The 12,942-nt window shown below is 40.9% G+C and overlaps 1 protein-coding gene across 1 annotated transcript in view; it reads left to right on the top strand.

The window, feature by feature from the left end:
- Window positions 1–1,783: 1,783 nt before the first annotated feature.
- The window catches only part of LOC309565953 (mucin-5B-like), a gene marked incomplete at both ends in the record, with an annotated part of 69,522 nt that continues 58,363 nt past the window's right edge, over window positions 1,784–12,942 (top strand). Inside the window, 6 exons of the mRNA XM_082270982.1 lie at window positions 1,784–1,859; window positions 5,242–5,503; window positions 5,587–5,701; window positions 7,299–7,386; window positions 8,553–8,659; window positions 11,946–12,162. Coding sequence (XP_082127108.1) covers window positions 1,784–1,859; window positions 5,242–5,503; window positions 5,587–5,701; window positions 7,299–7,386; window positions 8,553–8,659; window positions 11,946–12,162 — 865 coding nt within the window. The remainder of the gene's footprint in view (window positions 1,860–5,241; window positions 5,504–5,586; window positions 5,702–7,298; window positions 7,387–8,552; window positions 8,660–11,945; window positions 12,163–12,942) is intronic.

Below are 12,942 nucleotides of genomic sequence, written 5' to 3'. Positions count from 1 at the left end.
CATAAATAATAACCCTAGAATAATTGTAGCAGAATCAATGTTTTTGTATATAGGCGCCCCTGATGTGGGTGTTTCCATATACATGTGGGTGTACATATGAATTCCAAATTTTTGGGGGATGTTGGAGCTTGCCTGTACCTTTAACCTATTACACTTTTTTTTACTTAACATTGTTGCTATCACATAGGGGGCCAATAGCTCCCTTTGTGATAGCATATTTATAATGATACATTCTCTTTAATGAGACATCAGGGGCCCATTAGACCCCTGTGTCTGCCCTGTACTTCCCTCCCTGAAGCTAATGGTGCACAGATCGTTGTCATTTAGCTTCTTCTCCAGCCACAGCAGCAGGGAAATTCACAGCCAAAACTGGAATTGACGTGATACATGTCACTTCTAAGTTTTTACAAGTTAAAGAAGATCAGCATACAATGCGATTAGAGGAGAAGCGTTTTAACCTCAGGCAACGTGGGGGGTTCTTTACTGTTAGGGCTACAAGATTGTGGAATTCTCTACCACAAGAGGTGGTTTCTGCGGGTAGTATGGTGGCTTTCAAAAGACTCTTAGACTTACATCTCAAGGATCAGAACATTCAGGGGTATGTGAGATGATTACAGCCACACACACCTACACAGGTTGAACTAGATGGACTATTGTCTTTATTCAACCTCACCTACTATGTAACTATGTAACTATGTAGCATTTGGGCATGGTTTGTAAGTTGCCTGGGGAGCCACACATGCTGCCAACAGCTGCCAATACATATAAATGGCTGTACATGACCATACTCAGCTGAATACTGATTGCTATTGCATTGGCATTTACCCACGCATGCTCATACAGTACTTCTCCCAAAACATGAAAGTGTCACATCCAGGGAAAAGCGCAATATCCACATGTGCGGGTAAATGCCAGTGCAGAAGTAATCTGCATTCAGCCAAACATGAGAGCATATAGCCCTTCACTTATATTGGCGAGTGTACGCTGTATTTGCAGCTCCTGGGCACCTGAAACCCCTAGAGATTTTATGCCTGAGCATACAGGATCCAGTAAGCATTCATATGCATGAGGCCTTAATAATCTTGCTTTTGCTCCTTCTGTTCTAATAAGGTGCACTAAAGAATACATTTCAATATTTCACCTTGGCATATCAAAACAATTGTAATTTGCCAAACACTATGAATGCTTATTGCTCAGTTCAAAATTAAACATACCATATGTGCAAAGGAAAGCAGCAGGTCAAAAAGACATGCATTTTGTGCTTTTAAAGAAAAAAACTGAATATGTAGAGGTATTTATCATTGAAAATCTTTTTGGAGCAAAAGAGTATCAAATTGTGTACGCGTGCTTGTCGTGCCCACAGCAAGCTCCATAATACCCTCATGGCAGAATACACTATGGCAAATTTTATTTATTATAGGGGATTCCCGTGCAACCTGCATTAACCTGCATGTAAGTTTGCATTTGGTGTATGATTCTTCTATGATAAATACCTGCTCTGACGTTACAGGTGAACTAATTTGTTCAGTCTGAAAAATCCTATAATGGATAAGAAGTAGGAAAAGAAAAGATACACCAAAGGATCAGTGTAATCCCAACTAATAGCTGTTCAGATCTATCATGAAATTGAAGACTTGAAGTCTAGTTTTTGTGTAATTAACTGGATCAAAATTAAGACTCTATTGGTATCTCCCACTGAGAGGGTCAACAGGGCTGTCCTATATAAACAGCAAGGGTAGACAAGAGGGAACCAGAACATTTGTGTCCCCTGTCACTGAGCATCATGGGGACTATGGGTCCAGTTATTTGGATCCTTTCTACTTTGGCTTTCACTCATTCCTTAGGTACACCACCACAAGGTAAGAATTTTCACAAGCTGTTCATCTTTTGGATCCAAAGGACCAAGTCTAGGATGAAACTTCTTGCTGTACATTATGACATACTTGTTGCAAAAATTTGAAATTCATTTTTTGAATATATGTATAGTGTTATTTTTTGTTATTTTTTTTCGGATGATCTCTTATAACTTTGAAGACAGCTGCCAGAGTTATTAAAGTGACACCATCACTTTTATCCATTCAGGGCTGTGACTGTCTCCCCTAGCTTCCTATTCCCCAGCTAGGAATACTCACTGATTGTTACTCCTTTACCGCCCCTCAATTCTGCCAGCCCCCCCCCCCCCCCCCCAACTATTGCTTGAACAGAGCAGGTTTTCCTGGTATGGGGAAACCTCTCCCTTGTGACAGTCAATGGGCCTGTTCAGCCAACACTGTCATTTCCACCATCCAAAACCAGGGCTCACCTAAGGTGTGCAGGGAGTGTAGACTGGTGATTTCATATATATATATATATATATATATATATATATATATACAACAGAAAAACAGAGAAATAATAAATCTCCAGGGGATTCCTCCATTCTAAAAGAAAAGAAAATGAATAACCCAAAAAAAATGACCGTAGGTATATTAATATGTAAACGGAGCGTCTGCTCTCAGCTTTGAACACGTTTCCCTGAGGCCACTGTTCCAGTCTATGTTTTTACTGAATGGGTTGTTGTATTGTGATTATTCTCAGGTTTTTTCATCTCCTTCCTTACTGTAACAGCCGTGGTTCCTCCCTCCCTCCTCCCCCCCCTCTCTCCCCCTCCCCCCCCCTTTTTTTTCTCTCTTCTTCCTCTCCTACTCGCTTTTTCCTCACTCTTTCTTGTTTCCAACTTGCCCTTATTTCTATCTTTCTCTTTTGCTTTCTCTCCATACTATGTTTATTGTGCCGCCAATATTTATGGTTCATTTGTATTGCCTCACTGACCGGGGACTATGCTTGCGCCCGTGTGGACTTGCGGCAGATATCGTCTCTTGTCTTTTGAGGTTATGTTCTATGACTCACGGCTTCTATCACAGTTTTCTTTATACTAATACTGGTCCCGTATTTGTTTGGTTTGGTTTACTTCAGTTTCTTTGCATATTTTGGACCTTGTTCTTGTTTTTGTCATACGTATATTGTTACTACCTTATTTTTCAATAAACATTTATTAAACAAAATATTAATATGTAAACAATCCTAAATTGTAATACCCTTCTTCGAGAGGTCCCGCTGCCACAGAAAAAGGAGGGTCCCCCTGATATTATCAGGGTTCACCTTCCACTGAAACACTACAATTTTGGATTTCTAGAGTATGGCAAAAGAAAAGAGTGGGGAGGGGCTAGTAGAGGATGGGTTATCAGTGGATCGTTCCTAGCAGCAGCATTCGACAGCCCTTGAGGGTAAGGAGCAGGCGGCCTCCTACTGGGGGTACAGTAAACTCCAACAAGGACTCTAAACTGGCAGTTTTCAGTTGGCAAGGTCGGCAATGTAACTGTAGAAGAAAGTGTAATCTGTCCAGTAGAACCAAGTTTTACAAAAACTTTTCCTCTTTGTGATTTGCAGAGGCAAGGGTGTCTTCAATTGTGTCAATTTCCCCAATTTTGTGTAGCCAAACCCTTAATGGGAGAGTGATAGGCTGCTGGTGATTATATTATGCTTGGGGATGTGGGGGGTATTGGGGATGTGGGGGGTACACTGTCACTTTGATATGAAAAGGCAAATGGACAATGTCTCTTTAAAGAGAAACTATACAATGCATATTCTAAGGTATTATTGTAATATACCAGAAGGGTTCCTTAACATGTCGTTACATCTTAAATTGCCTGACATGCCATGTTTTTAGAACATACGAATTTCAATCAGAAATGGCCCTGGCTAGGATTCAAACCTGATCACTAAGCCTCTGTACTGCCCAGAAAGATAACACTCCACCTTGCGGTCCTCTGTGTCCAAAGACATAAAAAGAGAATTTTGACATATCATTTAGGTATGCAGAGTCATTTAGGTAGTCAGAACTGCTATACCTAGTTCCTTTGACTCCAACAAGGTTAGAAGGTATACGCAAACAGTCACCTTGCAGCTCCTAAAGTTAGTACAAAGATCCTACTGTACGGCTGGACTGGAGCCACTGCGAGTAGGTGCTGTACATTTGACCAGAAACATCCCAACATTGTGGGCACGTTGCGCAGGGTTTCAAACGGATATTATAGAAAGTACAGCTAACCCGTCCTCTTATGGCACATCTCTTTAATTCTACTACTGGGCTCAGCAGTCCCCACTACAGCTGATTTTGGTGGAAGGGCTGTAGCTTCCTCACTGTCTTATAACATAGGATTTGCTTAATATGTCCAACCTGGTAGCAATTTTTGGCCTACCACATATATGCTGCCACGCTGGCACCAGGAAAGTGAAAAATTGTATGCACACTTTGTAATTTTTCTTTCCTGCTGCCAATCCATGGCAGCATACTGAACCCACCCAGTTCATTACAATCATTTTGCAGGGATTGAGCTGTTGTATGGGTGTCTAAACTTTATATCTTTGTACTAGTCCTGTGGGTAGCAGCAGGTGGTGCTACTACCACATGTATGCTGCCATAGATTGGCATCAGGAAGGGAAAATTACAGGTAAGTACTATTCAGTTTATGGGTTAAGGTGGACTAAAAATATTGTATCACATTGTAAATGCATGTCCTATTGTGCTTTAAAGTCCATAGGTAGCATTATAAATCTATTGTTTTTAGTTCAGACCTTAATCATGCACTTGTCATTAGAGAGAAGTGCTATGCAGTGCTACTAAGCAAGAAGCACAATCTGCTGATGTAATGATTAAATATAAAATGATTGATTCATAATAAGGACTCCTGCCCCCATGTAAATCTGCATGCTATCCTGAGAAACAATTTTATTTAAACCCCAATGGATGACTTTATTTGTCATTGCAACAGAAATCTATTTTTTGGGGAAACTAATGGCACATACACTAATCAATGCCTCTTCCTAATCATAAGTATTCAACATAAATATACTGTATACTCTTTTACATTAAAGAATACTTCTACATAGACATTACCAGTTGGCTTATTACAGTTAAACGCCATTCTAGCTTGCAATTAGACAAATCAAAGAGTAATAAGATTGTAAAAGTTGTGTATCACAATGGAAATGATAGTTGCCCTGTATTATTTAATTAGGTCTGAGCAGTGTACTTTTTAACTGGAGCTGGTCTTTTTTCTAATTCACTTTTGGAGAGATTTCTCTTTAGTTTCTTTTCTGTCTGACATCCCTTACCTGAATTGGGTAGAAATCTCATTGGGGACAAACTACATATATCTCTTCACTCCTATTCATACCAATTGATACTCTTTCTAACAGTGATGAATACGGCACACAACAACCTTGTCTGCAGCACCTGGGGAAGTTTTCACTATAAGACCTTCGATGGAGCTATCTATCAGTTTCCAGGAACATGCAACTATATATTTGCCTCAAACTGTAAAGACGCATATGAAGACTTCAACATCCAGATACGACATTCGTCAAGCTCAGATAGGACAGTGGTGTCCCAGGTGGTGATAAAGATTGCGGGCATTGTCATTGAGATGAAAAAAGGTGTGATCGAAGTGGGAAGGAAAAGGTAAGTCTGGTTGGGAATACGTAGGTTATTGTTAAATTCAATCCAGGCTTATACAAGTTACTATAAAACCACTTTTCTTGCAGGGTCACTCTTCCATACAGCCAGTTTGGAGTACAGATTGAGTACAACAGTGCATATGTGCAAGTTTCTTCCAAGCTGGGAGTAGTGCTTTTATGGAATGAAGCTGATTCTCTTACGGTAAAAGGCTTTACTCATCTCATCTACAATTATTCTCAAAAGTTTGTGTTAGTGACGCTGAATCCTTTACCAAAGTAGCTCTCTTGTATCTTAACGGACAAAGTTTTCATCATGTTATATTAAGCAGCCCGTTTAAAATAAATGAACTGTCACCTGAACAGCTGGAAAAATAGGTCCTGCACCATCTTTTATTAAGTGCAACGCGCAGAGCATATATATCTGGGTGTTCCTTAATGGTATGCAGATACCTTGCAGTGCACTGTAGGTGTCCCTTTGAATTAACTTTGCATTGCTATGTATATCTACCATGTGTTGCAGTAACACTCATTTTATTGTAGGCCATGATGCCAGCTCTGGTGTGAAGAACCCTACATTTCCTCTATCCACCATTACAATAGCTTAAGATTTGACTTGCAAGGTCCAGTATTATGCTTTTCTTTAGAAGTAACATTTAGGCCTTATGCACACATCTGTAAAGGAACCGTACAACAGGCCACATACTTATTTTTCCACACAAACAGCTGCTGCGTACAGCCAATCATGAGATGAATTACAAGATGTGGTTGTGTGCATTTACAGTATTCTCTAGGGGTTGTTTAAAGCACCTCATGCTCTTGGACCTATGCTCTGACCACACACTATCTGTATTCAGAGCAAACGTTAGTGTGTGGGTGCTTAATGCAACCCCGGTGCATAACCGCATACAGCCGAATCTTCTAATTCAACTCGATGGGTGGCTCTACACAGCAGCAGTGGGTCCCATGAAAGTGATTACACAACTCTGCACACTGTACAGCCCATGTACACAGTGTGCATGAAGCCTGCTACAACTCTGACTATCATTAAGAGAAACCCAATTCTGAAAGCTGTGTTCAAAATAAAACAGGCATAGGGCAAAGGCCTAGTCACCGGTATTGCCTGCAGTCTCCCTGCAGCTGATCTTTCTCTATTACAGACTTACATAATATTCTGAGACTAGCAGTGAGAGGCAGCAGATCCTTAACCTCACACTGGAGATATACAGATATGAGGTTGTAGGCACAGAAGTGCCTAGGCACAGTCACATACCAGAAAGTGCACTGCTATTTTTCTGGAGGAATTCCAAACAAAAGGTACATTGTTTAGGGCATTGCTAAGGCACAGTTAACATTTGCAGATGTTCAATATATCTGAGTACATTCACAGCTGTGAATGTGCCTTACACCGATTACATGCGAGAATGCCAGTGGGGGTTCCAGGTCATTATTGTGGGAGGCAGCCCCATTGAAAGCAATGAGAGGCTTCAATTAATTGTGCCCGCTCACACTGTGTCCAGAGATGATCACTTACCAGGGTTCTCGCATGCAATCTATGCTGGGTGTATTCACAGGTGTGAACATAGCAAATCTTCACTTTTTGAGTTTAGGCCCTCTTTAATGTAATAGCATGATTAGTATTTGACTTGACTAAATAACATGTTGCCATTGCTTCTTTCATGCTGCCATTGCTTCTTTCATGCTGCCATTGCTTCTTTTGACAATGTTTTTGCTTATGGCAGGCAGTGTCACAGAGACTTTTTATTCCATTTATCTTACACTTATGTTAACTTGATTTACAGGTGACTGTCCCATCAAAATACATGAACAGCACATGTGGATTGTGTGGAAACATGAATGGGCTGACTCAGGATGAGTTTGTGGATAAAAGTATGTTCTATTTTATACTTACCAATCCTATATTATAACATATTCTTTCTTAGGCTGGCCATACATTATACAATGTACTTGTTCAATTTCCTTTAGATTTACAGTTAACTATGTAGTGAAAGGGGCCTGCATGATTGCATACAAAATGAAGGTGTTTAGGATTGACCTCATATTGTATAGTTTGGGTAAGGGTCCGTCCACACGGGCTTTCCGCCTGGCGAACTCTGTTTTGCTCAGCGGGGATCGATCCGCCAATCCCCGCTGAGCAGGCGGATAACAGGTTTGTCTCAGCTTACATTGCAGAGACAGATCTGCCAGATCCCTGCTCTCCTCTATGGGAGATCGGATGAAAATGGACTGCCTGCTCATTCTCATTCGATCCTATCCGATCCTCCAGACGGATAGAAAATAGGGTTACCATCTGTCTGGATTTCACGGACAGGATCAGATTGGATAGCAGTGGGTGTCAGCTGTTCCATAGGAGTGCATGAAGCATCCGATCAGGTCTGCCTGAAAAACTGACAGCCCGTGTGAAAGGGGCCTAAATCTAAAAGGAAATTGTACATTAAAATTGTATAACTTATGGCCAGCCTTAGTACTTTTGTTATTTACAGAAACTCACTTTCTTTCACTGAATACACTTTTTCAACAAAGCTATTTTAATTTAAATTAATTTTATAATATAGCTATCAGCACATATTGTAGAACAGGTCGCATAAGTGTGGAAGTGAATAATTATCCAATCACTGTATACTAAAGTTATATTATACTGAAGATGCTTCTCTGGGCCACATTGAGTGTAGAGAAATTTTCTGCCCCCGATTCGACTTCCTTCCTCACCAGCAAAAAAAAAAAATTGTCAGGGGGCAGTGGGCCGCATTGCCTGCGTTTCCGGGCCGCAGGTTGGACATGCCTGCTGTAGAAGATACTACTACTCCTGTGATCTCCAATAGCTTTCAGGTCCTATTTCAAACGAAGGCCCTACTGCATTCTGAATACAAAACACAGGAGGTTTCCCGCTTGGCACCAGTGCCATTCAGACAATGTTTTGCAGTCCTTCAATGAATGCAAAGAATTTTCTGATTGGATAAGGCGGAAGGTCACATCGTCTTTTTATAAGATATGCTGTACACACTATGTTGGTGAAATTATGTGTGTTTATACAGATATCCAGCTGACACCTGTGCAGTTTGGAAACCTGCAAAAGATGGATGGACCTACGGAGCTATGTGAAGACGTTCTACCATCTGCCCCTAAAAATTGTGGCAATCTGGTAAGATTTTAGAAAAACCTTTAAAAAGACAAAGAGGGGAATTTACTAAAATTCAAGCAGACAGTATCAAGAGCAGCTGAGTAATTCCAACCAATCAGCTTCTAGCATTATTTTCGAAGCTTAACTGAACAAGCTGAAGAAGCTGATTTCTGATCCAGCTGGTCACTGTGCAAAGCTACTCAAGATTCTGTCTGCTCCAGTTTTTAATTCATTTTCCCCTCCTATGTGTTTTATTGCCTTTCATATAATAATGACTTGTAGATTCTGCTGGTATTTGTGTAAAAGGCTTACAGCTGATTCTTGCACTCAAAAGGAAGATGTTGCTCTGTGAATTTTGCCCAGAGATTAGTAAATGTGGTGAGATTTAATTCCCAAATAATTTTCAATCATCTGCAAGGAAAAAAAAAAAAAAGAAAAAGCATTTTTTGTGCATATGATTGGACAATGGAAGTCTATGGAGTTTCACCTAATTTACAAAGTTAGGGGAAAACTTCCCTTGCAAAGGTAAAATAATTTTTTAGTTATAGCGTACACTTTAATTTTATAATAATCAGCATTCTACTAGCAATATAAATATGAGTTAATGTGACAATCCAATATTGGCTTTCTTGAAAAAAAATCTCCTTTCATGTTGTAAGTGTTGCCTGTCCTGCTGGCCATCTTTTTCCACAGCTTCCTGGATTCCCTGCGTGCTTTGCAACTTCTCTTCTGCTATTTACTTTCCATTCTTAAGAACTTCATATCCCATGGTACCTTGCTGCCTGCAAGCTGTGATTCCTGTGCTGACTCCATCTCTTAAAACTCTTTTCTGTAGTTCAGAAGGCAGGCTCTGTGAAATATGTGATCAAATTTAAAACAGCGCTAGCATAAAAAAACATTCATAAAGTGAGATAAAATATTGTGAAAAATTCCACAAATAGCATATAAATATATAAATATCAAGTCCTTTTATAAAAGTGATCAAATTCCAAAAAGTGCTCCAGTGCTGATAAAAACTATATAAGGTGCTCCAGGTGACAGGTAACCCCTCTCGGCTCCCCACTCACCGCAACAGCAGAAAGATATAGCTTGAAAATTCAATTGAAATATTGCACCAAGCCTTCTTCTATGGAATGCCACAAGATGACTCTGTGAAATGTGTGACACAGCAGTACCTACTCACAGGCATAGTGAATACGTGTCACAGAATTAAAAATAAATAAATGTGCAGGGATCTTCAGGTAGGTTTACAATCTATAGGATTGTTCAGATTAGTGATCGACCGATTATCCGCAAAGCCGATATATCAAGGGCCGATATGGGCTTTCCCCGATATATCGGAATCCGCTTTTTATTTACCGATATTGCCGATATTTCAGGGAAAGTGCTTGTACCGGGTGATGCCTGCAGCTAGAGGCATCACCCCGGTCCCGGTGTCCATAGCCGACGGTCGACTGTCTTGTAATGACAACCGATGCGGCTGAAAAGCCGCTCGGCTGCCATTCCAAGGAGCGGGAGGGGACATCCCCCCCCTCACGACGCCTTCCGCGGCTTGCCCGGGTCTCCCATTCCACCGGGAGACCCGTGAATCCTACCTTCACCGCCGCAGTCTGACCCGGGTCTCCATTTCTTTGAATTTGGCACCACGCGTACCCGGAAGTAATATCATGACATAACATCACTTCCGGGTACTGGTGGCACCGAATTAAAAAAACTTACAGCATTCAAAACAGCCAAACTTGGCGTTTTGAATGCTTAAGTGCAGAGGAGGGTTTGGGGTCTTTTAGACCCCCAGATCCCTCCACCACAGTACCTGTAGACATTTAAAAAAAAAAAAAAATAATGTCCGAAAATATCGGCAGATATCGGCCGATACCGATACTCGATGACCAAAATATCGGTAATGGTATCGGCAGTAAAAAAACTATATCGATCGATCACTAGTTCAGATTATTAGGAGTAGGCTAGAAATAATTGAAATAGAATGTGGAAATGAATATAAGATTTTACATTTTAACCATAGATATACTTTAACAGCCTATTTGCTTTGGTAAATTAATCCCATTGTCCTTATCAAAAGTAAATCCCAGTTTGGACAATGCATTGGGATACGGGCCACACTATTTTCTTGTCATCAAAAGTATCCCCAAAGACATTCAATCAAAATAATGATAAATGAATACACTTACACATGTTTTGGTGAAAATTATTTGGCAAAAGCACTTTATTTTGGTTTGTAAATAAACAAGCATAAATGAAATGTAAACCTTAAGCCCCCGTTCACATAGGGGCGACGCTACTTCGCACCGCGACCTCCGAGGTCGCGGTGCGAGCCGCGCGCCGCGACCTCGGAGCGGCCGCCACGGACTTCATAACATTGAAGTCTATGGCGGTCGCCTCCTGGTCGCCCCAAAGAAGCTCCGGACCCTTTTTCTAAGTCGGAGCGACTTGTGTCGCTCCTATTAGAACGGGTCCGCAGCTTCCCTATGGGAGGCGACCTACGGCGACCTGTGAGGCGACCAGGTCGCCTCACAGGTCGCCTTAGTGTGAAGGGGGGCTAAAACTTCACTAAATAACAGTAAGTGCTTAGTCATTAAAAACTTAAGCACAATCACATTCTCTACAATAATAAAGCCCCCCCCCCCACCCCTCCAGATCTGAAAGTGACATACCACAGTGCTCACGACAGAAGGGTGGGGGGTAACCTCTTTTTCTGACTGACCGACAAGCACCTGTAAAATGGGCTCAGCCCTTTATATAATGAGCCCCACGCCTTTCAGAAATTTCCACCACACCTGATTGGACACCTTTTCCAGGTATGGTGAGAGTTTAAAGGGGCAGTACAGCAAATATTAGTGTATTATGTAACTAGTTAAATAAACACAAAAGTAGCTAGAATAATCAGACGGCCGTGTGCCCGTGCAAATGTGATGAGATACTGGTCCCACTTTAAGCAATCTACTCATAACTAGTCATAATATACACCAGTATTTCCTATTCTGCTCTTTATGACAACTGAAACTTTTTTCCCAGTTTGCAACAGGTAAAATCATTAGCATGGCTCCAATGAAATGTAATTTCAAATTGTGAAAACCATATACTGTGTAAGGATAGCCAATACTGTCACAAAAAAAAATGACAGTAATATCCAAAGGCTTAGAGACTGAACGGAGAAAAAGCATCTTTATTTCATGTTGGCAGTCACACATCATTAGTGATTACTATTAGCGTAACTACTTTTTGTCATGACCTTTTACAAAGCATACGGTGCACTACAATGTTAATGTTTATGATCTCCTCCATACAGAAAGAGACCTGTGTCCGGATGATTTCCAATGCAGCCTTCGATGACTGTGACCTGCGTGTGCCTCAGGATCTGTACATCGAGGCCTGTGTGTTGGACCTCTGTAGCTGTCAGAATTCATCTAAAGCCTCATGCTTCTGTGATACCCTGTCTGAGTATTCCCGGCAGTGCACCCATGCTGGTGGGAAGCCAGGAAATTGGAGAAACGGCACCATGTGTGGTAATTACGTTTTTTCTTGGTCTTTTTGATGCTCAATGTCCTTTTCTAAGGTAGTTTTCCACCACATTGTTGAAAAAGTATTATGCAGAGTGTGCTGCACCAGCTATCAGAAAATGGTTGGCCATTAAGGCCGACCTTTAGGAGACACTTTTTATTTCATTTTGGATAGAGCAGGGAAAGATTTTATTGCTGCTTATGTCTCTGTTTGAGAGATTTCCACTCACTTCCTGTTAGAACAGGAAATGACAAAAAAATTCTTCTGTGGGGACACAAAAACACTTGTTTTTAGCAGGGGGAGGAAGGGTTAGACAATATTTATATTACTGACTGTGCCTTCCTGTCCCGATATAACATCTCCCCTTATATTGTATAGACATTATAGGCACACAGGATGTGAGGGAAAAGCTCTGATTGGGGCAGGGAAAGAGATAAAAGCATTACATTTTTTAAATACTGTTTGTGGCTTAAATTAGACTTTAAGAAGCTGGAATCTATAGTATACCTGACACTGCCACAGTAAAATTAGTCTCTTCCCTTTTAGTGTATTTTCTATCTTTACGTTGGTAAAACACATTAACTAAAACTGGAGAGTGCGAAAACAGATGCAGCTCTAGATTGAAACGAATCAGCTTCCAGGTTTTATTGCCAAAGCTTAATCAAACAAGCTGAAGTTAGAAGCTGATGGATTTCCATGCACAGCTGTACTAGATTTTGCACTCTCCAGTTTTAGTAAATCAACCTCATTGTGATTTTTTTATGTGTGTGACAGGAGTGCACATA

This window comes from Pelophylax lessonae (assembly GCF_965119305.1).
Source record: "Pelophylax lessonae genome assembly, chromosome: 10".
Lineage (NCBI taxonomy): Eukaryota > Metazoa > Chordata > Amphibia > Anura > Ranidae > Pelophylax > Pelophylax lessonae.
This window is presented reverse-complemented; position numbering and strand designations above follow the sequence as displayed.